This window comes from Mustela lutreola, chromosome 15 (assembly GCF_030435805.1).
Source record: "Mustela lutreola isolate mMusLut2 chromosome 15, mMusLut2.pri, whole genome shotgun sequence".
NCBI classification, from domain to species: Eukaryota; Metazoa; Chordata; class Mammalia; order Carnivora; family Mustelidae; genus Mustela; species Mustela lutreola.
In genome coordinates this window covers 25,897,327-25,923,044 of record NC_081304.1, presented here as the reverse complement: position 1 = coordinate 25,923,044, position 25,718 = coordinate 25,897,327, and the positions used below count along the sequence as shown (strand labels likewise).

At 47.2% G+C, this 25,718-nt stretch overlaps 1 protein-coding gene across 1 annotated transcript; it reads left to right on the top strand.

The window, feature by feature from the left end:
• The first annotated feature begins 12,671 nt into the window (after positions 1–12,671).
• On the top strand, positions 12,672–19,509 carry ANKRD40CL (ANKRD40 C-terminal like). The gene is made up of 5 exons (XM_059150548.1): positions 12,672–12,824; positions 13,941–14,073; positions 17,289–17,363; positions 17,948–18,132; positions 19,041–19,509. The coding sequence occupies exons 2-5, from the start codon at positions 14,034–14,036 to the stop codon at positions 19,182–19,184; spliced, it is 444 nt and encodes a 147-aa protein (XP_059006531.1). The 5' UTR covers positions 12,672–12,824; positions 13,941–14,033; the 3' UTR covers positions 19,185–19,509.
• The last annotated feature ends 6,209 nt before the right edge of the window (positions 19,510–25,718 follow it).

The following is a 25,718-nucleotide window of genomic DNA, read 5'->3' as shown; positions in this document are numbered from 1 at the left end:
TTTGTAGGCTCCCTGAGTGAGCAGAGAAGCCGAGGCAGTGTGATCTGATCTAGGGATCTGAATGAATTGCTTTAGTGCTGCTAGGAGGCAGGCTCAAGGTGATGCAGAGCGGGGAAACCAGGGGACCGGGGATGTCGCACAGAGACCAAGGTGGCTACCGTGGAGGTGAGGGGGAAGAGACTAGATTCCAGGTGTGCTAGAAGCTCTGGGCTTAGAGGATTTGCAGAGGGACTGAAGGTGGAGGTGAATCCGTGAGCGCAGGAGGAGTTCTGAGCTGAAGACAGCCCGGACCCCCTGTCTGAACAGCCTTGCGGTCCCACCCAGAGCTTCTCCACTGGCCTTTTTACCTTCTGCAAACACATTCAACTCTCCCCTGCCTCAGGACCTTGGCACTTACTGTTGCATCTTTCCCTTTGGTCTTTGCTTGGCTAAATCCCATTATAGGGTCAAAGCTTAAAAGCACTTCACAGAGACCTTCCTGGGAGCCCCATTCACGCCTTTTGATAGATCGTCTATCCTGTTACTCTTCCTTCCACCCTGCTCTTTCCCTTTCCTGTGCTCATTGTAATAATATACATTAGCCCGTGCTTACTGGTTTGATGTCTGTCTCCACTGGACCGCAGGGAGCATGGCCCCTTCCTAGCCCATCTCCAGAAACAGGCTGCCTGGATTCAAGGGTCTGTTCCTCCCATTTAAACCTGTGTGAATTTGCAAACGCTACTGAACCAACCAGCCTCAGTTTCCTCCTTGAAAACATGGCAACAACTTTAAGGGCAAGACCCAATGAGATCATTGACATAAAGCACTGAGCTCGATGCCCAGGCCTTCGTTCCACAGACGTTAGTTATTCCGCTAGCCATGGAAAGGAGCCTAGTGTAAGAATTATCTAGAAGCACGTAGTCTTGTTTACATGATTTAACTATATTTGGCAAGCTCTCTGAGCGGCATAAACAAGCAGCACTCCAGGTACAGACTGCCTAGATGAGGCAGGTTTGAAACTGCCTCTTGGCAAATTCCCATTTGGGGGAAATGAGAGAGATGTATGTCATTTGTTGTTTTCGGTTGCTTAGCATCCAAATACCCATGTGGGGGTGGGGCTCGAATCCCTAGAGGGGCGGGAGGCAGGGTTCCCCTACGGAAGCCCAGTGAGGCCGGACTCCCTCTCCCAGATCGCTGCAGAGAGAGCGTGGGGCACTCAACCTGGGCTCATCCCATCCAGGATGTTGCCACTGACTGAGGGTCATGGAGAAGCTCGGACCATTGAGATGTCAATCCTCTGGTGTCCAGGCACCAAGGGGCAGGGGGTGGCTGTCATTCTCATTAGTCCTTCCCCGTGCTTCTGCCTCCCAGCCTCCTACATTCCTGCCCAGATGATGAGCCTGGCTCTCTGGCCTGCCCTATGATTCGATGGGCCACCCATCATCCTTCCAGAGAATTCCTTTCAGGCCGTCATTCACTTGAGTTGTTTTCTATTGTTGCAAGCAGGAACTCTGACTCGTTCGCCCTCCCCAAAGGGGCTGAGCACCAACCCTCAGAAAACCTCCACCGTCCCCCTGGACTCCACCCCACGCATTACCAGGAACATAAGACTCCCCGGGAGGGCTCCAGGCCGTGAGTCAGTCTGTACAGTACTCAGAGTCCCCAGAACACAGGGGAAGGGGTGTGGCAGGCTGATAATTGGAAATATCCATCAGACTTCTTTCCTGGTACATGAACCCACCCTGGCCGGCTGCAGACGGTAGCAAGGATGTCTCCAGGGCAGGGCTGTTCCCAGGAGATGTAGAGAGAAGCGCAAGTAGCTAGGTCTTAAACCTTGAGCTTCAAAACCAAGGTCCTGACCTCAGGAACAGTAGCAACCCTGCAAAAGCATTCTCTCCCCACCCCACTGCACCCGGTCCTCTAGGCCAGAGTGGGGGGCACACAGAACTCAGGCAGGAGAGGGGCCTGATGCCTGGGTGAGAGCGTAGAGGTGTCACCCTCTTCGAATGCCCAACATGTATTTACAAGTAAAGCAGACGTGGTAGCGTGGCTTGCCTGGGCAGAGAGGGCCCGAGGCGGCCCCCTCCCCTGTTTCCCACAGAAGTGGCTGAGAGTTCGTTCTGGGGCCAGAAGAGGCCGGGAGTCTGCAGGATACGATGACAAAGGAGGCTGGAGGGAACACGGGCCTTCTTGGTGAATGCTGGCAGCTGTGAGCACCAACAGGGGTGGACACCAGCATGGACAGACGCCAGCTCGTACAGGCCAGTGGGGCCAAAGCCTGACCGGTTAAACCACCCACTCTTGGTTTTGGCTCAGGTCATGGTATCAGGGTCCTGGGATAGAGCCTGGCATGGGGTTCTGCCCTCATTATGGGGGGAGAATCTTCTGCTGGAGATTCTCTCTCTTCCTCTGCCCCTCGCCCTCCTCGTGCATGCTCTCTTTCTCTCAAGTAAAGAACTAAAATCTTAAAAAATCATAATAATAATAAGGTCAGTTATGGTAAACAAAAGTGTCCACACATCTGACTGCAAAGAGACCCCGCCACGGAACCTCACCACAGTCACTGCCCACAAGAACAAAGAGAGAACAGATCATCCTGTGAGCTACTTAAGGAGAGCTGTGGAGACATTCGACAGACTTTGAAGCCTTGATATAAAGACCTTGCGTTTATTAAGCCCTTACTGTGTGCCAGGCACCATGCTAAGACTGTCCATGTTATTTCTGAACAAGGTGGGAAATCATTCCCATTCCACAGGTGAGAAAACCATTGGCACACAGGTATTGCATGAGAGAGACAGGATGCAGTGGGCTGATCTCCCACAGGACGGTTTTCATTGTGGCAGTTGCAAAAGTGGGCTCCGGGGGTAACCGGGAAAACTGCTCTGGGGCTTTAAACCCGAAGGTGTTGCTGGGAGTTGGGAGGCCTGGGAGGGACGAGGTAAATTACAGCGCAGGTTCTTGGAAGGAACTCTGGCAGGAGCGGGGCGGCCCCTGGTGGACGTGACGAGAACAGCAGCCCGGTGGCTCTGACCGCGCCCAGGACCCTGAGCGGGGAGTAGAGGGGCAGCTTGGAAGAGGCGCGGAGACAGGCCACATGTTGGGTGCTTGTGGGGTCTGGACATAGTGGCTACTCCAGGGGGGCCCGGTCTGGGAAGGGGCATTCTCTGAGGGCAGACAGGAGGAAGGAAAACCACCTTCACTGAGCACTGACCGAAGGCTTCCATATACAGGCGCAAGCCAACCAGAAGAAAATCAAGGTCGCGACCTGAAGATCGAAGTTGAATTCAACTCAGAAAAAATTACATGAGACAAAGCAGATCTCTTTATAATGCTGAGGGGGGGACAAGACCCCAGAGGTTGCACTGTGCACCAAATAACATAACAAAAACGTACGTCTATCAAGATAGTGAAAGCCAACCCACAGGATGGGAGAAAATATTTGCAAATCATATACCTGGATAAGGGACTTGTGTTCATGATGCATCCAAAAATCTCTCAAGACTCAACCATGGAAGGACAACTCAGTTTAAAAAGGAGCGAAGGATTTGGATGGCCATTTCTCCCAAGAAGATATACGATGGTCAAGAATGCGAAGCGATGCTCAAAGTCATTCGTCATTAGGGAAAAGCAAAACCACAAAGAGGACAACCACTTCACACCCACCAGGATGGCTCAGACAGGTATGCACAAGTACGAGCGAGGACGTGGATAAATTGGAACCCTTTTACATTGTTAGTAGCCGTGCAAGATGGAATGGACACTGGGAGAACAGGCTGGAAGGTCCTCAAAATGTTAAACATACAGTGATCTCATGACCGGGCACTTCCATTGCTGTATATACACTCAAGAGAGTTGTGGGGTTTTTTTTAAAGATTTTGTTTATTTATTTGACAGAGATCAGAAGTAGGCAGAGAGGCAGGCTGTTGGTGGGGGGGGGTGGTTTGCGGGAAACAGGCTACCCGCTGAGCAGAGAGCTCAATCCCAGGAACCTAGGATCATGACCTGAGCGGAAGGCAGAGGCTTAACCCCCTAAGAGAGATTTTTTTTTCTTCTTCTGAGAGAGAGCGCATGCCCATGAATGCACAGATGGAAGAGAGGGACAGCGAGAGAGAGAATCTCAAGCAGGCTCTATGGCCAGTGCAGGGCCCTGAGATCATGACCTGAGCCCAAATCAAGAGTCGGTGTTCAACCAACTGAGTCAGGTAGACGCCCATGTTTTGTTTTGTTTTGTTTTTAAATTAAAAAAAAAAAAAAGTGTTCTGGGGGGGTCGCCTCAATGGCTCAGTCAGGCCTGCTTAGGATTCTCTCCCTGACCCTCTGCCCACCCCCCGCCCCATTTGCACATGCACAAAGGCAGTAAACAAACAAATAAAACCATTTTTTTCTTAATTAAAATAACACAAAATAAACATGTCCACACAAAAACTTGCGAAGGAACGTTCACAGCAGCATGAATTCATGATAGCCGAAACCTCACAGACATCCGTGGTGCACCAGTGAGCGCGACTGCCTTCTGCAATAGCCGAAAAGTGAAAACAACCCAAACGCCCGTCTACTGATGAATAAAATGTGTCATCTCCACCCAATGCAAAATTAGTCAGCAATAAAAAGGAATGAAGGGTTCATACGTTCTTTATTATGGATGAATTCTGAGAATATTGTGCTAAGTGCAAGAGGCCAGATGCTAAACACCACATATCTCGTGGCTCCACTTAAAAGAAATGTCCAGAACAGGTACAACCATAGAGATAGAAAGTAGCTCAGTGGTTGCCAGGGGCTGGGAGAGCGAGGGGCGACTGCTAATGGGTCCCTGGTCTCTTTTTGCAGGATGGAAATGCTCTGAAATAAGACTGTGGTGATGGCTGCACAGCGCTGGGAATTTAAAAAAAAAAAAAAAAACACCCTGAATTATACACTTTGAAGTAAGTAAATATCATGGTGTGTGAATTATCTTTTAATAAAGCTGTTACTAAAAAACATATGTGGGGTGCCTGGGTGGCTCAGTGGGTTAAGCCTCTGCCTTTGGCTCAGGTCATGGTCTCAGGGTCCTGGGATCGAGCTCCACATCGGGCTCTGCTCGGCAGGGAGCCTGCTTCTCTCTCTCCTTCTGTCTACTTGTGATCTCTCTCTCTCTCTGTCAAATAAATAAATAAAATCTTTTTAAGAAAATAGAAAGCTGTAGAAAAAGCATGGAAAAATTAATAAATGGAGACAACTCTCAGCCCTTAACAGATTGGGTATTTGAAAAAAAAAGAAAAGAACCACGCTTCTCAAAAGTTATATGTTGCAAAACCCATCCACTCTTTTTTTTAGTTTATTTATTTCTTAGTAATACAACCAACCAATTATTTAGTAATACAACCAATTACTAAGAAATACAACTAAGCTGTATTACAATTACTTAGTAATACAACCCAACGTGGGTCTCGAACTCACAACCCAGAGATCAAAGGTTGCCCATTCTTCCAACTGAGCTGGCCAGGAGCCCCTCATCCAATCCTTTATTCGAAAAAATTATATTGAGCATCGATCAGGTACCATTCAAAGCCCTGGGGATACAGCTGTGGGGGGAGCAGTGTAGGGGCGGGGAGGGGGCCACTGTTCTGGTGTCATTTACATTCCAGAGGTAACATAATATTTATAAACATATACAAAAATTGACTTGGGCTGCAAAGGAAATCTCAATTGATTCCAGAAGAAATAGTAGGGACATGCCCCATTGTTTATCGCTGCAACTGAGTACATGAGGAATAAATAATCACAGTAGAAATAAAATCCTTCAACTGCTTAGAAACGTTAATGCTCTCTTGTAAACAACCTTATGTTCAAAGAGAACATTAAGACCCCATTACAGAGCACTTGAAAGATGAGTTTATATAAAAAACATGCACATGCATATCTGTGGGGTAACAGTTTTTCTAAGGACACGGCCAGCGTCAGAGCCAAAAGGGGGCTCCTGGTGATTCCTGCTGTTAACATTTTCCTGGAAGGAATGAGCCATACGATTTTTTTTTTAAGATTTTATTTATTTATTTGACAGACAGAGATCACAAGTAGGCAGAGAGGCAGGCAGAGAGAGAGGAGGAAGCAGGTTCCCTGCTGAGCAGAGAGCCCGATGTGGGGCTCGATTCCAGGACCCTGAGATCATGACCCGAGCTGAAGGCAGAGGCTTTAACCCACTGAGCCACCCAGGTGCCCCGAGCCATACGATTTTAGAAGAGAATGAAGTCAGAAGGGCTGTGGCTCTCAAACAGCATCAGACTGGTGAAGATTGGAAAGCTGAATCCCACTGCTGCTGAGCACAGAGTGAAGTGAGCTCCAGCTCTGGAAAGGACACAGTTCCCTGCAAGTGTGCCCTGGCTTCAGCTCAGCCATCCCACCTCTGAGAAGCTTCCTGCAGAAACACACAAGTTCAGGTGAGCCTCTTGCAAGGCACTGAAAACAACTCAGCATTGCTGACAAATCAGCCAAAAAATTCCACAGCTCCGCTCTAGAAGACTCTGAAACCCAGCCAAGAAAAGAAGTGATGTCTATAAATCTGTTGTTCTCTGGTGGAGGCAATTTTGCCCACCAGGGGACAACTGATAACACCTGGAAGCCTTTATTATCATCAGATAGTGGAAGGTATGGTTCTCCCGTCCTGTGGGTGGAAACCAGGGACGCTGCTCTCCCTGAGGAGCACAGGACCGCCCCCCACAAAGGTCTTATTCCGGAATATCCATAGGGCCCAAACTGAGAAAGCCTGGTATAAAGTCACAGGGAGAAATACCCACAAGGAATTGTTTCAGTTTTTTATAAAGTTCAGAACCGCACTTCTACTGTGATCCCACGTTTTTTCTAAGTATATTTATGCAGGTACGCACATGGAAAGAATATTGGAAAATTCATCCCTAACGTCTCATTCATTCATAATTCTGTCATTCATTCAATAAACATTGGGCACCGAGGGGGAGTCCCAGGCACCGGTCTGTCCTATGGCCTGGGCACGCATCAGGGAATAAGGCAGAGGAAATATCTTCATGCAAACCCCGGGGTTCCTGGGAGGTGCCCAGGAAGACTGAATTCTCTACTTTCCAGGCGTTTGAGGTTTTCACTTTTTTTTCTTTTCTTAAAAAACAAGAGCATTATATTACTTTGTCAGTGAAAAAGAACAAATACTATAGCTACCAGCACACACAGAGATGCGTAGGGGAAGACAGGAGTCAGGCAGGACAGAGTCCTAAATTCAGAACAGCAGGTGGGCTGGGCAGGTGCCCGGACGCTCACCCCCAGCTCTTCAGGCTGCCTCTCTGAACCTGAACACCCATGAGCCGAGAAAAATGCAGTTGGAGCCACACCATGGGGAGAAGCCCGCAGAGGGTCTGGAGTTCTCTTACGACCTGCCTAAAAGCTGTCTTGTGCTGGCGCTGATGGAAAATCCCGCCACCCCAATGAGCTAAGCTCTTGGACTGGCCCTTGTTCCCTTCACCCTAAATTCAAATCCCCATGCCCTACGGCGACCCCCGCCCCCGAGGACCCCGCTCTTCCACCCACCCCTGGGCTTCAAGCACTGCAAGGTAGTTCAACAGCCCGCATGTCTGTCCCATATGAAGTCAGCTTCTTTCTCCACGAGGCTTCTTGATGATTCTAAGACCAAAGAAAAAACCTATACGGCCTCAACAGTGCCCCTTTCCCCCCAAGAAGACAAAACCAAAGAGCTGAGGGGAGGTGGGGCCTGCAGGTCAAGGGTTGTTGGAAACAAACGGGTCCCTGGACAAACGAAGAACCCTGTGGCCTCCTGTCCGCTGGTGGATACCCAAGGCCTTCACGGGAATTGGCTTAGGGCCATCAGGACTCCAGCCAGCGGTGACAATAGACAACAACAGGTATGGAAAGTATGTTTGCATATTCTATCCTTGAGTTGTCCCTTCAAGCACAACAGATGGAACCATGATTGATGCCCGTGGTATAAATGAAGAAACTGAGGCTCTGGGAGTAGTTAATCATCTATGGCCCCCCCAGTTCCCAAGTAACAATGACTCCTCCTCCCACCGCCCCCTCGGCCCTCCCTTCCCAGTGCCCACGCCCTTTTTAGAGAGCCGAAATGAATTTTTAGCTGGGTCTCCAATCCTACTAGCCAGCACGGATTTTTCCTCGTTGATTTGACAGATGCTTATGAGGGCCTACTAAGGGCCAAGTGCTACTTAGTGGGGCCACAGTTTTATCTGCCAGGAGCAGGCATGTCCCAGAGCGAGCAGCCGAGGGGCACGGGCCTGGGCCCTGGATCGGTGAGCCCAGAACGTGGGCGTACTTCCAGCCTCCCGCTGCCTTGCAGCCTCTGATCTGTGCAGGTCCGGGGGTGACACAACAGCCCTGGGTCTTCTGGGGGTCCTGGGAGCCCTCCACTGTCTTCTCCATGGCACACAGGTGTGTGGGGGGCGGGGAGAAGCCGCATGAGGCTGCCTTCTGCAATGCCTACCTCCATACTTTCCTCAGCCCTTAAACGTCTTTCTTCTTGTTTTTCAAAGTAGTATACACAAATATTAATAATAATAGAAACAGTTTGGGGCGCCTGGGTGGCTCAGTGGGTTAAGCCGCTGCCTTCGGCTCAGGTCATGATCTCAGGGTCCTGGGATCGAGTCCCGCATCGGGCTCTCTGCTCGGCAGGGATCCTGCTTCCCCCCCCCCCTCTCTCTCTCTACCTGCCTCTCCATCTACTTGTGATTTCTCTCTGTCAAATAAAAAAAAAAAAAAAAGAAACAGTTTGCAAAGGAGGATCTCCAACCTCAGGAAACCAGAATTTATTACAGCCAGCAGTGGGCCCCGCCTGACCTCTGCCACCAAGGCGTCATTACCTTTATTATACTGGGCTGTAAAGAAACCCGCCCTTTGCTCTGGAGAGGCACTGTGCCTGCCTTCCAAGATCCTTCCCTACACAAACAGCCTTGAAAAAGTCCAAAGGCAGCCCACACCTGTGCTCTACTCACAGCATGCAAGAGGGCTGTGAAGTCTCTCCCAACAGTGAGAAAGCCCTAGAAAATGATAAAGCCCAGACAATAGAAGAATGCAGGCCTGGCAGGGTAGCAAGCTCCCACACTCGGGGCCACTTTCCTCCTGCCCTAATCAACCCCGGGCTGGGGAGCAGATAATCAGGCCACCCCACCCTCCACCCCGGAGCCCAGGAAAATACTAGCCCGTCCTAAACCTGTTAGCCTTTACTTCCCTTGCAGTCAAGGCTCTTGTCTACATTTCCCGCTCACCGCCTCTGCCCCCGGACCCTGGTGCTCCTCTGTGAGGCTCCTTCGGCACATCCTGCCCCTCCCCTTCCTCTTGGGAACTCTCAGTAACCCTGTCTTTCTGGTGTTAGTGGTCTCCTGATCTCTTGGCCACCCCTCAATAATCATAAAACCTACGTCCCAAGAGTCCATCTCTCACTGTCCGATTGGCAGAAAGAGCAAAGCTGGACAGCACCCTGCAGGGAGGCCCTGGGGAAGCAAGTGCTCGTACAGGTGGCTGGGGGGAATGCGAACGGGTTAAGTATTAGTGGGGGAATATGTGGTCGTGTCTAACAAGAGTACGTGTGCATTTACTTTTTGACCCACCAACCCTGCTTCTGGGAATCTAGCCAGAATATATACCTTCACCAATAAAACATACATAGGCAGATTACTAATTATGGCATTGGTGGTAATTACAAAATATTGGACGTAAGCTAAATACCTGTATCTAGAGAATTTGCATGACAGACTACAGAATATCCACCCAGAGAGGCGGATCTCTATGAGCTGATATTAAATGCTTTCCGGGGGCGCCAGGCCAGCTCAGTCAGAAGAGCCCGTGACCCTTGGTCTTGGGGTTGTGAGTTCGAGCCCCATGTTGGGTGGGTGTAGAGATTACTTGAGAATGAAATATTTAAAAATAAACAGATGGGGGCACCTGGGTGGCTCAGTTGGTTAATCATCTGCCTTCAGCTCGGGGTCCTGGGATTGAGCCCCACATCAGGCTCCTTGTTCAGCAGGGAACCTGCTTCTCCCTCTCCTTCCCCTTGTGCTCTCTCTCTCGCTCACTCTCTCTCTCTCTTTTATTTATTTAAATAAATAAAATCTTAAAGAATAAAAATAAACAAATAAATAATTTCCGGATGGATCGTTTCGTGAATGAAAAGCAAAGTAAAAATAAATAAAAACACAATAAAATAACTTTTTTAAAGATTTTATTTATTTATTTATTTGACAGAGAGATCACAAGTAGGCAGAGAGGCAGGCAGAGAGAGAGGGGGAAGCAGGCTCCCTCCTGATGCAGGGCTTGATCCCAGGACCCCAAGATCATGACCTGAGCCAAAGGCAGAGGCTTTAACCCACTGAGCCACCCAGGCGCCCCAATAAAATAATTTATTTAAAAAAGCAAAGTAGAAATGAATATATGTGCTACCTTCTCTGCAAGAAAAAGAAATAGTAGGGACGCCTGGGTGGCTCAGTTGGTTAAGCAGCTGCCTTCGGCTCAGGTCATGATCCTAGCATCCTGGGATCGAGTCCCACATCGGGCTCCTTGCTCGTCAGGGAGCCTGTTTCTCCCTCTGCCTCTGCCTGCCATTCTGTCTGCCTGTGCTCGCTCTCTCCCCTCCCCTCTGATAAATAAATAAAATCTTTAAAAAAAAAAAAAAAAAAAAAAGAAAAAGAAATAGTAATAAAATAGACATCCATCTGGTTAATTCTGCAAAAAGAAACCTGGAAAGGATAGCTCAGAAACTAAGGAGATTAGTTTCCTACAGGAAATAGATGAGAGCAAAATGGAAGGAGTGGGAATGTTGGATGACACTTCTATGAATATAAATTTCTGCATAATTTTAACTCTTAGAACCATGTCCGTGGTGTTTTTTTTTAAAGCTTTTATTTATTTTATTTTAAAGAGAGGGAGGAAGAGCCGGAGTAATGGCAGAGAGAGAGGGAGAATCCCAAGCAGATGCCCCACTAAATGCAGAACGCAACATGGGGCTCGATCTCACGACCCTGAGATCACGACCTGAGCCAAAACCAAGAGTCGGAGGCTACACCGCTGAGCCACCCAGGCGCCCTGAACCATGTTCAAATTCTACGTACTCAAAAAGTATAAATGAGGATTGGGAAGAACTCTTAAGACGCACACACAAACAATGAACCTGTGTTTCAAATGAGTGGTGCTGGGACCATTTCCTGCGTACCATAGGATTACCAGAGGAGTAAGTATTTGTGAGGGGTCAGGAGCCAGATCTCCCACTGTTGAAGAGAGTTGTCATATGGAACTGAAGAAAGCCGGGAAAGCCCTCTGGTTGGGGGAAGAGAGCTGGAAGCCTCAGTCATGAACTTGTGGTCTGCGATATACAGATGTCTGTGCATCTGCGTGTATGTGTGGTTCCAGTTCTGACCACTCAAAGGGCTCTGAACCATTCTTCTTGGCCTCCCCGTAGGAATGAGAACACCTCTTCCCCCAACTAGAAGGAACCCGGCTCCTCAGAGAAGTGGCGGATCCCAGGGCTGGGATGGGGAAAGTGACGAGTTGAGCCCAGAACTTCTGAATGTGCCAAAAGTTAAGAAAATGCCCATAAAAGAATGGAGATACGTCACAGGATATGGGAAACAGCAGGAAGCACATACTGTATGAAGTTGGATCATTTGAACATCAAAATAAATGAGAGGGTGCCTGGCCAGCTCAGTCAGTGGAGTGTGCAACGCTTGATCTCATGTTAGGAGTTCAAATCCCACATTGGGTGTAGAAATTATTTAATAAAATCTCCACTCACTTATATGACTCAGTTGGTTAAGCATCTGATTCTTTTCTTTTTAAAGATTTTATTTATTTGTTTGACAGAGACACAGCAAGAGAGGGAATACAAATATGGGGAGTGGGAGAGGGAGAAGCAGGCTTCCCACTGAGCAGGGAGCCCGATGTGGGGCTCCATCCCAGGGTCCTAGGATCATGACCTGAGCCAAAGGCAGCCGTTTAACGAATGAGCCACCCAGGCATCCCTAAGCGTCCGATTCTTGATTTCAACTCAGGTCATGATCTCAGGATTATGAGACCAATCACTGAGTCGGGTTCTACAACCAGCGCTTAAGAGTCTCTCTCTCTGGGGGGCACCTGGGTGGCTCACTGGGTTAAAGCTTCTGCCTTTAGCTCAGGTCATGATCCCAGAGTCCTGGGATCGAGCCCCACATCAGGCTCTCCACTTCTTAGGGAGACTGCTTCCTCCTCTCTCTCTGCCTGCCTCTCTGCCTACTTGTGATCTCTGTCTGTCAAATAAAATAAATAAAATCTTTAAAATATATATATAAAAAAATAAAATAAAATAAAAGGGGTTGGGGCTTGCCCCACTGGTGGGCACAGTCAGTATCAGTCTCGCGGTTACAGATTTGAGCTCCACATTGGATGCAGAGACAACGTAAACAGTTAAAATCTTTTAAAATAAATTAATTAAAGTAAATTAAAAGGGAAAAAAAGAAGATCGAGAGAGAGAGAGAGACCCCAAAATGAGAAGAAAACCTGAGTGTTGTTGAGGGGCTCCGTGAATGGGGGATGCGTGAGTGAATGGGCAGAGAGGTGAGTGAGTGGAAATAGGCGGAGCCGCCACCCCCCCCCCCACCCGTCCATCCCCGGCCCTGCCCATGCAGGTGAGGAGGGGCTGGTTGGCTCTTTCCATGGCTGACCACACCCGGGCCAAAGTGCATTTTCCTCCCCATTCACAGGAGCTGAGGCCAGGCAGATCCTTTCAGCTTCCTCCTCCGCGGCAGCACCACCTTCCTCCATTCCTGGCAGAAGGGGCAGCAGGGAGAAAGCGTCAGGCTGGAGACCTGGGCAGCCCAGGTCTGCGGCAGCCCAGGAACCCATTGGTGAGCATTTCCCTTCCTTGGCTCGTTTCTGTTTCCTCATCTGCCCTTAAGCAGTTTGGCCCAAATTGGTGGTTCTCAACTTGGGCCACACCTTCGAATCAGCTGGGGACCTTTTAAAAATTCCAGGGCCCAGGGGCACCTGGGTGGCTCAGTGGGTTAAGCCGCTGCCTTCGGCTCAGGTCATGATCTCAGGGTCTTAGGATCGAGTCCCGCATCGGGCTCTCTGCTCAGCAGGGAGCCTGTTCCCTCTCTCTCTCTGCCTGCCTCTCCATCTACTTGTGATTTCTCTCTGTCAAGTAGATGAATAAAATCTTTAAAAAAAAAAAAAAAAAAAAAAACTTCCAGGGCCCAGACAGCACCCCAAGTCAACAATGTGGGACCCAGGCACCCATGGCTTTTAGCGTTTCCCAAGTGGTTCCAGTGCACTAAAGTTTGAGAACCTGTGAGCTGTGACCTCTTGGGCCCCCTCCACCTTTCTGATGCTCTGTCCATTTGTCCTGTCTTCTGTCACTGGAGGATTAAATGAAATGTGAGAAACCCTGGGCACCCCCTGGAGGCAGCAGCAGCCCTTTCCCGGGCTTTCCCCAGCCCCATGCACTCTTCACCAAACCTCCTGTTCCAGTGCTCCCAATCCCCGTCTCCATTTTTATGTTTGAAATCAAGGGATATGAGATCCTGGGCAAGGCAGAGTCTCCCAGGTATGGGCTGGGGTCTTCCTGTTTTCTTGGCTCTCGCAGCTGTGAGGAAGGGCCTGGGAGAAAAGGGAGAGAGAACTGGGTAGGACAGAGAGCCTGCTCAATCCAAGAACCTAAGTGTTTGGCTTTTCCTATCCTTGATGTAGAAGCTGCTAACCTTTTCCAAGGAAACATCTAGCAGGACGCCAGTGGCTGAGCCTCCTGGGGGCGTGTTCCCTTGGGTAAGCACTCTTAGCCACCAGGGTCACCTGCTGGACAGAGCCTGGGAAGGGAGGAGGGAGCCTTGAACTTCCCTTGCATCATTCCCAGCACATGCCGGGCAGCCCCGAGAGTCTTAATTAATTTGCCCATTTATCAAATAGGCACCTCCCTGCCCTGTCTCACCAGGCCAGTGACCACATCGTTGTTTCACTGCACACAGATGCACGGAGCTTTCAGAGGTGTTTCCTACGTGGTTGGAACTTTGTGTCCATTCGAGAGGGAGTACTGATCTGACGAACAACAGAGCTGACCCATGGCTGAACCCCAACAGGACAGGAAGGAGGAGCCTGCAGGTGAGTCAGGAAGATCTGTTTTCCACATGGTCCTCAAGGATTTGGGTAGTACCGGAGGAAGATACGGGGGGGGGGGGGGGGAGATGCTGCTGCGGGTAGGGGCAGTGGCCCTTCCCAGCTCTGCTGCCCGTGAAGTCAGGACAGAGGGAGTAGACCGAGTGTCCTTGAGGGGGAAGCAAGTATCAGCACCTGTGCTAACAGTAGTGGCCAGTCAGTACCAGTGCTCACTCCTTTGCTTCTTAATACCTTTCGAGGTAGAGATTATTAATCCCATTTTCCAGATCGGAAAACTGAAGCTCAGAGAGCTTAAGTAGTTTGTCTAACGAGTCATGGCTACTGTGGCAAAGGAAAACTTCAGACCCAAATAGGCCTGACTTCAAAGGGCGTGCTTTCTGACCTCTCCAAGACTGGGTCCACACACACGGGATCTTAATCCAAAAGGTTCATCTAAGAAAATGCTGTTTTCTGTGCCAGGCCAGGCTGGCGGCGGGGCCGGGGGGTGGGGTCCCGTGCTCTGTGTGGGGAGAGTGGGGGAGGGGTGGGGAAAGCATCATTTCAGGTTGGGTACCAGAGACCAAGACCTCCAGGGAGAAGGGGTTGCTCCGTGGCCCAGGGCACAGGGCGCAGAGGGGACTGCAGATCCTGCCACCTTGGGAGGGGCTGGGGAGGGACTGGGGAGGGACTGGGCAGTGGGCAGAGAGCACTTGAGCCAGAAGCAGGGCTGGCTTCTTGGGCCTGTCATCCCAGCAGCTGTGCAGAACCCCACAGTCAGAAAATGTCCCACACTTCGGATTAAATGCTCTGTGGTCACTGGCTTGACTTTTAAATAATTTAAGATTTTATTTATTTGAAGTCAGTCAGAGAAAGACAATTATCACATGCTCTCCCTGGGGGGTTGGGGGGTAGGAAAAGAATAAATGAAACAAGATGGGATCGGGAGGGAGACAAACCATAAGAGACTCTTAATCTCACAATACAAACTGAGGGTTGCAGGGGGTGGGGAGGTGGGGAGGGAGAGGGTGGTTGGGTTATGGACATTAGGGAGGGTATGTGCTATGGTGAGTGCAGTGAAGTGTAAACCTGGCGAGATTCACAGACCCGTACCCCTGGGGTTAATAATATACTATATGTTAATAAAAAATCTTAAAAATGTATTTTATTTATTTGAGAGAGAGAGCACACATAAGCAGGAGGGAGGGGGCAGGAGAGGGAGAAGCAGATTCCCCTGCTGAGCAGGGAGCCCAATGAGGGGCTCGATCCCAGGACCCCAGGATCATGTCCTGAACCAAAGGCAGATTTAACTGACTGAGCCACCCAGGTGTCCCCATTTTAAATAATTTTATCTTGGGAGTCTATTTTGTAAGTGAAGTCAGCCAGGACGATGGAGCATGTGCTGGGGAGAACCTTCACCCCCTTATGTGCATGGCCCCACTCCCAGCCCACCGCCGCTTCCCCACCAGAGTTCCACTGTCCCCTTCTGCCCCTGGCATCCCAGTCCTGCCATTTACGCATGCAGCAAGCTCAAGCAAGTTACTTCACCTTTCAGCCTCAATTTTCTTGTCTGAAAATGCAAATGTCAACATCCCATGGATTTTTTTGAGAACAGTGAGGCTTTTTTTTTTTTTTTGCCCCCAAATGCAAATCTGATTGTGACAAGCCTTGGGCTAAGGCTAAGATCTGTCTAAAGGCTTAGTGTTGTTCTAGAATAAAAACCCAAACCTTTCACCTGGGCCAGTGCTTTCCAATAAAAATACTGGATTTTTAAAACCACATATTTAAAAAATTTCCTCAGGATGCCTAGGTGGCTCAGTCGGTTGGGCATCTCCCTTTGGCTCAAGTCATGATACCAGAGTCCTGGGATGGAGTCCCAGGGCTCAAACTGTGTTCGGTGGGGAAACTGCTTCTCCCTCTGCCTTCTCTCCCTGCTAGTGTGTGTTCTCTGAAAAATAAAATATTTTTAAAATTTAAAAAATAAAAATGTCCCAGCCACATTTTAAAAAGTAGACAGGTGAAAATAATTTTAATCTATTTACTTCGCTCAATATATCAAAATTATTTCCACATACAACCAATATTAAAAAAATGAATTCTTCACATTTTTTCCTGCCTTTGAAATGGTATTTTATGTATTTTTATGAAATGAGTGTATCTCACTTCACATGACTAGTGGCTACCGAATTGGACGGCGGAGGCTGTGCGGCCCTAATCCCACCATCTGACGGCTGCCTGACACACCTCACACCATCCCTTCATGCTCTCTGCCCAGCAGCCGCATTGGATGGTTGCCTTTCCTTCCTCAGAAGCTCTGCTCTATCCACACACAGGTTCCTTATGCTGTTTCTAGCCCTGGGAACCTCATCTTCTTTTCCCCCTGGATCGGGTTAAGCCTACTCAGCCTTGCCTTCAGAATTTGACCTCCATTGTGTGTCCAGCCCTCACCAGCCCCACGATTTAACGTCACATTTTCCTGAGGTCCGTTGATCAGGATCTCTGTCCCCTCTAGCTTGCCAGCTCTAGGACAGCGACCACTCTGGGTTTTTGTGGTGGTGGCTTGAACCGCATCCCCAGGGCTTAGCAAGGCGCCTGGTGCAGAGCAGGGTCTCAGGGAGCAGGGCCTGTGAGCCTGGGAAGGGCCTGGCCCCCAAAAAGGATGCTAATACTCACTCTCATCTCCCTTCCTTCTGGTGGAGAAAATTCCTTATAAAGGACTCTCCTGGAGAATTGGGGACACGAAGCCCTCAGCGCCCAAAATATTTAAGTCGAAACTTGAGTTAAGCACGCAGATTATAAATATTTCTTCCCCAGATTACATACCGCTTAAAAATAGCGTCCTGGCTCCTTTTCATGATTTGGGCCGTGATGAGGGAAAATGACACTTCAAGTCTGAACATAAGTACTGCCCTTTTCGTGACTTGGCTTTTCCCTTGAGGAGGCGGAACTGGGGAGCAGGAAGTGGAGAGGGGGCATCACTGTCCCTGTTCAACTGGCAGATCTGGAAGAGAGACAAACGCTGAGGTGCTGCCATTTCTCGCTTTTTAAGATTTGAGAAAGAGAGAGAGTGCGCGCTGAGAGAGCATGAGTGGGGAGGGGCAGAGGGAGAGAGAAACCGGGATCCATCCCAGGACCCTGGGATCATGACCTGAGCCAAAGGCAGACGCTTAACCCACTGAGCCACCCAGGCGCCCCAACGCTTTCTTTTTCTAATTCTTTCCCAGGCGAATGTAAACAAGGCTCCAACCCACAGATGCCAGCTGACCCACGGGATGCCAAACCTGAGGACACCCGTGTAGGTGAGGACTCAGCCCCGAGGCCCAGTGGCAAAGCTAAACACACCGCTTGGGTTCTTCTCCCTTCAGTCAAAAATCCCTCCTTCTCGGGACAGTGTGAAGACTCACTCCACACCACTGCCCAACCCCCCACACCCCACACCAAAGATGGTACAATTATCCTGATTATCCTGATTATCAGGGCCTGTCACCTTGCAGTCCTGGGGAGGGATGCAGTAGGAAATCACAGAATCATCTGCACGCCTACACAAGTTTCCCGAGGACACAGAGCCCCAGGGCTCAACAGTTCCCTGAAGCTTTTCAAATAAGTTCCAACACCTACCAGGTACTGCTTGAGGGTGGTATATTTAAATATTTATTTTTTCAATCCTAGCTCGGCTTCAAACTGCAAGCTTTCAGGTGAGTATAATGGGGTTTACATCGCAGACCGTTACAAGCACCCCAAGAAAAGACTCAGATTAATTTGATGCTCCTATACCCGTAAAAACTGCTGTGTGTCTGTTACAAAGTTCTGTGCTGGGAGAATGGATGACGCCGACTGAAAGGCTTTAAATCGGGTACTCTCTCTTTTACAAATGAACTTGCAGGTGATCTAGAGCTGGTGCTTAAAGTCAGAATTAAGAGTCCCAGAGAAAATGACTTCATTGAGGTTGAACTGAACAGAGGAGAGCTGAGTTATCAGAATCTCCTGAAAGTCAGTTGCTGCGAACTGGGGATTGAGCCGGAGCAAGTGAGGGCGATCAGAAAGCTGCCAAACACACTGCTCAGAAAGGTAGGGTTTGCAAAGGGTCTAAATGCAGACGGGGTTCTAAGTGGGCAAAATTAATGTTCTGTGAAGCTAATCACTTATCTCTTGTGTTTCTAACATGAAAACAAATTTAAGCCACTGGGAAACTCGGACTGTAGGACAGCCATGGTAGCTAGGTAATTTTCAATCTGGTGCTTTTACTGATTTGCACACCTAAATTCATGAACCCTTCAATACGGTCTGAAATACAACTAAGGCCCGGAGAGAAGACTCAGGTCAATGCATGTGGCCCATTCCACCTCTGCGGACCTGGCTGGTTCACAGGTGGCATGGTGCCCGGGGAAAGGAAAGACTCACCCACCTTCCTTTGCCTGCCACAGCTCAGCCTTTGTTATCTCATGAAACAAAGCTGTTTTGCATTTGTATAGAGATTCCAGATGCAAAATACAGTTCTCTAATTTCAGAAGAAAAACCTCATTTCTTTGGGTATTACTATTTTAAAAGCTTTCAAAATGCCTTTACCAATTCTCACTGGTGTCATGGCTAATATATTCATTGTAAAGGAATGGCAGGATGATTGTTATTTTCTGGACTTTTTAAAATGCCCTTTTCTGGATGTGAAATAATGTATATACAATCACTGATGCATGATAATTTCTTAATGAGAGTTATAATTATTACTTTTTTAAAAAAAGCCCTTTTCTTCACCAATATTGGTGTGGGACTACAGTCAGTCCCCTTAGGAACCTACAACAGAGACCAAAAAAAGAAAAAGTCTCAACTGCTACTTCAGCTTACCACGACAGAGAAACCATTACAGAAATACCCTGAATTTAGGCAAGAACCAAAGATGCTGGCCATTAAGATTTTTTCATCTTAATAATCTCTCATGCTATCTACAAACCACCCTATAATTTCTTTTACATATTAAGGACAAAGACATTCAAAGACTACACGACTTTCAGGAAGTAGAACTCATCTTGGTGAAAAATGGAAGCTCTGAATTCGTTGAACACGCAACATCCCTGACAGAGAAGGCCTGCTACAACAGCAATGCTGCCAAACTGACCTATTAGAAAACCCCAGAAATGAAACCGCCGGTATCAATGTTTTGTAAATAACCAACTTGGAATGCATGTACCGGTTTGCCACCTTCATGTGCGTACTTTGCAAAATTGTTCCCTCATCTCAAACTTCTCTGGGCAGGGAGAAATTGTCACATCATTTCCTATTCACACTTTGAAACTTGCCTATAAAATGGCATGACTTGCGTTACTGATGAGGCCATTTTCTTTTTTTTTATATTTTTTTAAAAATTTATTTGCCAGAGACAGTGAGAGAGAGCACAAGAGGGGAGAAGGTCAGTAGAAGCAGACTCCCCATGGAGCTGGGAGCCCGATGCAGGACCTGAGCTGAAGGCAGTTGTTTAACCAACTGAGCCACCCAGGCACCCTTGTTGAGGCCATTTTTAACAAACTACTTGCCAAATAGCCAAGGCACAGCCCACAGCACTCAACTCTGCTAATCAGATGGAAACAACAACAAAGTTGGCACTCTTACCAAAAACTAGCTCGAAGCTAGACTCCTCCTATTCCACCACCTAGAGCTCTTCCAGGTCAACTCACCCAAACTCTTACGTAAGATCTGCTGGTACTTTGGAAGCACTCTGGGAGCTGGACCCCACTTACCCACTTAACCCTGTCCACGGTCATTTCTCTTCAGTCATTACTCCTGGACTTGAATTCGTGGAACTGAGCTCTGAAATACCGGAGCTCCTTCTGGCCAAGCAGGATCTCATCTCCCCCAGCACATAACAGGGCCACCAGGTTGCCTCTGCAAATGCTCAGCACCTCAGCTTTGATGAAGGGTGGGGGGGACACGCAAACACTACACTAGCACTTACCTAGCCCAACTGTCCAAAGACCAAGGTTTTAAATAGTGTGGGTACCGACGTATGGATCATCCCACTCAAAAATGTGAAGCGTGTGTGGGTGGCTCAGTCGACTGAACATCTGACTCTTGGTTTCAGCTCAGGTCATCTCAGGGTCAAGGTGGAGGCCTGCATCTGGCTTGTCCTTCTCCCTCTGCTCCCTGCCACCCCCACCACCGGCCTCTGGCACCTGCTCTCAAATATATAAATAAAATCTTTAAATTAAAAAAAAAAAAATGTGATGAGTTCATGAGACTTGAACCTGCAGTTTGCTTAGTAGCCCTGGGCCTCTCCAGATGGAAGCACTTCTGCTGGAAATGTAAGCTCCGCATCCACGTCACAGGTCTTTGAGAGACAGGACAGCCCGCTGACAAGCCAATTCAGTGCAGTGCCGTTCCAGCGCCACAAGGGCCAATTCCCTAAGGTATTCTCAATTTTGTTTGGAATAAGGAAAACTTGGGGCAAGAGCTGAGGACTGGCTTTTAATGGCCCCAAATCACCCTTGCGAGGAAGTGGAGTTTTAGGTGGTATTTTTAGGTGAATATGGTAGAATAAATTTGAAAAAAATGTTGGGGGGAAACCTTACACTATGACAGTAACAGAACCTATAGAGTTGCCTAATGATCAATTACAGTAATTGAATGAGGGCAGCAATTTATCATCAGGCTGTTGAGCAAATTCTGTATCCGTTCAAATAAACATAGTATGCACTTTGAAGAAATTATAAAAACATATTTCCTGTAACATGAATAGTCTTAAGGCTGAAGATTAAGAGTAAAAATTGAAGCTTCAATGGGGCGCCTGGGTGGCTCAGTAGGTTAAGCCTCTGCCTTCGGCTCAGGTCATGATCCCGGGGTCCTGGGATCGAGCCCCGCATCTGGCTCTCTGCCTACCTTTCTGCCTACTTGTGATCTCTGTCAAATAAATAAATAAAAATCTTTATAAAAAAATAAAAATAAAAATAATTGAAGTTTCAAGAGTAATTTTCAGTGTAATTTATACTTCATGCAGACACTGTGGAAATTAATTTCTGAGGAAGGCGCAAGTCCACTGACTTTTATGCTAACTTAATGTCATTTTAAGATTTTTAGGTGGTTGAACTGAATCAGGTACTAGGACGCTTGTCCTGAAAGGTTCCAGAACACATGTAAGTTAAAACAAAAAGGTGGAATGATCTAGAATTCTTAGTCGTTCACAATCTAACACTCATTTACAATGAGGGGACTGGTAACAGCAGCAGGGCCCCTTCTACCCTCAGAGTGTTAAGTACCACTCACAGGCCTGACAGACTCCACCAGGAGGTGGCGGTGTTCCTATTTTGCTCACTGACCTATCCCATGTTATCGGAACAGCAGCTGGCATACCAGCACTCAGGGCTGCAAGGAAAGCAGGCGGGGGAAGCCCCAAGCTCCCACTGGGAGCCACACTTGGAGATCAAAAGGTCCACTGTGGAAAGAGGTGACTTTTATGCACTTGCAGGTACATTTCTACTTCTAATCACTTCCCCTTTTTTATTCTTTAAGATTTTATTTATTTGACAGCAATCACAAGTAGGCAGAGAGGCAGGCAGACAGAGGGGAGGCAGGCTCCCTGCCGAGGCACCATCCCAGGACCTTGAGATCATGACCTGAGCTGAAGGCAGAGGCTTTAACCCACTGAGCCACCCAGGCGTTCCCCAATCACTTCCATTAGAGTAAATATCTAATGCTTCATGGTGTCCCTCATTAAGAGCAGAACAAGGCCAAAATGGAACAGCCCCTCTGATCTGACAATCTAAATTGAACAGGGGTAGGATGTGCTGACCACCTGCCAGGAGTACTGCTCTCACCCAGCAGTTCCCTTCCTGGAAGGGCGTGAATCTTCAAGAAACAGAGAACAAAAGCAGCCGCTCCCTGGCTGACACCCAAATCCCAAATAGAAAATATGTAAAGATAAAAATAAGTGATATCACAGGGCACCTAGGTGGCTCAGTGGGCTAAACCTCTGCCTTCGGCTTGGATCATGATTCCAGGGTCCTGCATCAGGCTCTGTGTTCAGCAGGGAGCCTGCTTCCCCCGCACCCCACCCCCTGCCCATCTGCCTACTTGTGATCTCTGTCAAATAAATAAAACCTTAAAATAAAAAAGTGATCACAAAGAAGACATACACTTAGGCCCTGCTTCTAGCTTTTAAAAAACAATTAAGGCCCCAGATTTTGCGCTCAAGAAACCATACCTTTTACACCTGCCAGTCACTGTAAGAGGGTAAATTTTTTAAATATGGGTATGCTTATATTTCTATTTTACTACCTACACCAAGACCTTTTCCCATTTTTTAAGTTTAAATTTTATTAAGAAATATCATACATACAAAAGTACATGAACATACAGTTTAAAAAAGAAACCGCCCATCCAGCTTTAGCAACAAAGCATTGTCAGCAGTTCCTCTGAAGGCTGTTCCATGCCCTCCACGGTCTCCTCTCCCTCCGATGCAAGAGTAACACTGAATTTCATGTTATCATTCCCTTGCTTTTCTTTCATTTACCACAGATTTAACAGCTGGACTCTGACCTTCACAGAAATGGAACCACAGCGGATGTATTCTTCTGCAACTTGCTTTTCCGACCACCAAGATCCATCCATGTTCACACATGTAGCTGCAGCTCAGTCTGACTTCCGTGCAATTCCACTGTAGGAATGGGCCACGGAATCTATCCAGTGGACTGCTCAAGGACAGGCAGGGTCATTCCAGTTTGTTTTTGTTTCCCTTTTCTTCCTATTACAAATAGTGCTGTTACGACATTTTCACATCCACGTCCTGACACACACGTGTAAGAGTTTCACTAGGGTATGTATCTAGGAGCGGAATAGCCACAGAGAGGTTAGGGCACAGCCACTTAAGCCAAACTACTTCCCAAAGCCGTTGTTCCTAAAAGTTCTTCCATCTGTTGCTGTTGACAACTGAGCTACTTGGGAGGGCTGAGAAGAAACAGATCAACTATGACTCTCAAACTGCATTTTCAAAGTAGGAAATTTAAAAATCTGATACAACAATGAATAACACATTGACTTCTCTGCTTTGGTTTACTTGAAATGTATTTTTAAAAACTACATGTTAAAACTTAAAAGGGCGGTCTCCTAAATCTCAAATGTTTCTAAATATACGGAGTGAAAACAGCAAGATTCAGAACATATGGTGTACTTCATATATAAAAAAAGGTCTATACATATATGCTTATATCCCCTACCACCCACCTCCCTCCAGAAAGAATAACTGTTAACAGTAGCTCCTGGAGAGAAAGAACAGAGGGACAGGAAAAAGAGAGAGATCACTTAACACTTCTACTGCTGTTTTTTGAACCATGTACAGGCATTACAATTATAACATAAAATTCTTTAAAAGTAGTCACCTGGGGTTCTTTCATAAACAACTAAAAATCAGTCTGAACTCACACTTGAAAATCAGCCCTGAACGAAGTCCCATCCCACAGAAAATATACACAATAAATTCTCAAGTGTTTCCCTTGTTTCATGCACTTTAGAGTAACGTTTAAAATTATCCACACAGCCCATCTAAGATGCATTTTTAAAAGCTCGGCATGAAGGCAAGCTCAAAAAACTCCGACCCTAAATTGTTCCATCGTAACATCTCTAGAGGCGGCTAACAACCTCTATGTAGTCCAAGTTTTCTCAGACCTTGGAAACAGGGTGGTTTGTCCTCTGTGGCACTAACTATATATATATAAAACCAGACCGACTGCCCGCAAGTGTAATGTGTAAGGAGAGGAGATAAATACCTAAGCTGAAATACTAGCTTATAACTTCAAGAAGGCAAGAGGTGGATTTTAATCCAAACTGAAAAATACAGCTGACCCTTGAACATGAATTTGAACTGCGTAAGTCCACTTATATATGGATTTTCTATAGCCAAGTACTATAAATGTATTCTCTCTTCCTTATGATTTGAACACTTTTTCTCTAGTTTGCTTTACTGTAAGCATGCATTATGTAACTCACATACAAAATACATATTAATCAACTTTGTTATATAGGTAAGGCATCTGGTCAACAGTATGCTATTTGTTTTTGGGAAAGTTAAGTACATGTGGATTTGACTGAATGGGGTGGGGGAGGTGGCACTCCTAACCTCCCTCGTTCCAGGGTCAACTGAAATATAGTGATCTGTTTGAAGGAAAAATGTCTTAAAATGGGAGGCGATGCTACAGTCTTCCTATACTGCAGAGGGGAGGACGCCAGAGCAGCAGACACATTACTTGGTCCCCTTGAGACACACAATGGCAAGTAAGCTACCAGACCAGTACTACAGTTGAGAACTCTGGCCAATTAGAAGTCTATCCCATTTATTTTTGTTAATGAGCTTGTTTAATTTCTTAACTTTTAAAAATACATGCTGAAATATTTACAGACTAAACAGTATGTCTGAGACTTGCTTGAAAATGATAGGAGGCAGGGGATACATACACACATGCACATACACATATAAAATAAGACTGGCCATTGAGTCTTACTAGTGGTGAGTTTTAATAGAGGCTAATTATACTGTTCTACTTTTATGTAAGTCTTAAGTTTTCCAAAATAAAAATAAAAAACCTGATTGCTCTGATCCCATTCCACTCTTATTAAGTGATCTTCTGAGTAACAGAATCTGGCGCCCCTGAAAGGCTTATCACAGAGAAAATACACACAGACCATCTGACAACTGTTTGGCCCTCAAGGCAGAAATGTGTATTTCTCATAGTAAATTCAATTAGCACATAGCCTCTGTATTAGGTTCTTATGAATTAGGTAAGAATCATTTCCTCTTGAGCCTGAATGAATTCTGGGTGTTGAGGGCAATCCAACTTGATCTCCAACTAAAACCAGACCTTAGTCATGGCCACACTAAGAGCCAGGCCTCTCCCTCAAACTCTACAGAACTTCAATCATGAAATACATCTAAGTGACCACAGAATCACGAAGATGATGACTTTTCATGAACTCATTTACTTTACCTCACTGAAATAAGTTAGCTACTAATTCTAGATGAGGCAGAACAGATCTGGTATTTTAATTCCTTAATAATTTATTGCCGTAATAGTTTAGCAAACTGTTTTCTGTTCTTGATACTGAGTAACAGAATATGGTAAACTAGCACTTTAAATCCTTTACTCTTAAAACCACAAACTTGTCAAACTACACAAAGCCATGCTTGATCATTTCACATTTTATCTTAACCCTGACAGAGCCAGAATAACCCATTCAACTCCTGCTGCAATCTCCAGGATCAGCTAGTAAGCAAGGAGGGGGCTCTGTGCTCCTATAAAGATCACACAAAGAGCACCTCTGAGGTGGTGGTTTCATCACTTTCCAAAGCTTGGTGGAGGGCACTGTAGTAAATTCTGTAACAGTTCACCATGCCCATTAGGATGAGTACAGTGGCATAGTTGTGAGGCACTGGACCAAGAGGCAGAGACCCAGGTTCCGCCGGCTATCTTTAGCAACATGAAGCCATGTGACCTTGCATAAGTCATTTAACCCAATCAACTTGGTTTCGCTACCTACAAATGGACAGCAATATTTGAAAACTATAAACCACAAAGAATTGCTATGATACATGTAGCTGAAGATAATACTTTTACACAGGTGCCAAAGCTGGCCATACAGAGAAACATGCTGCCAAATTACCTGGGGAAGGGGGGGGA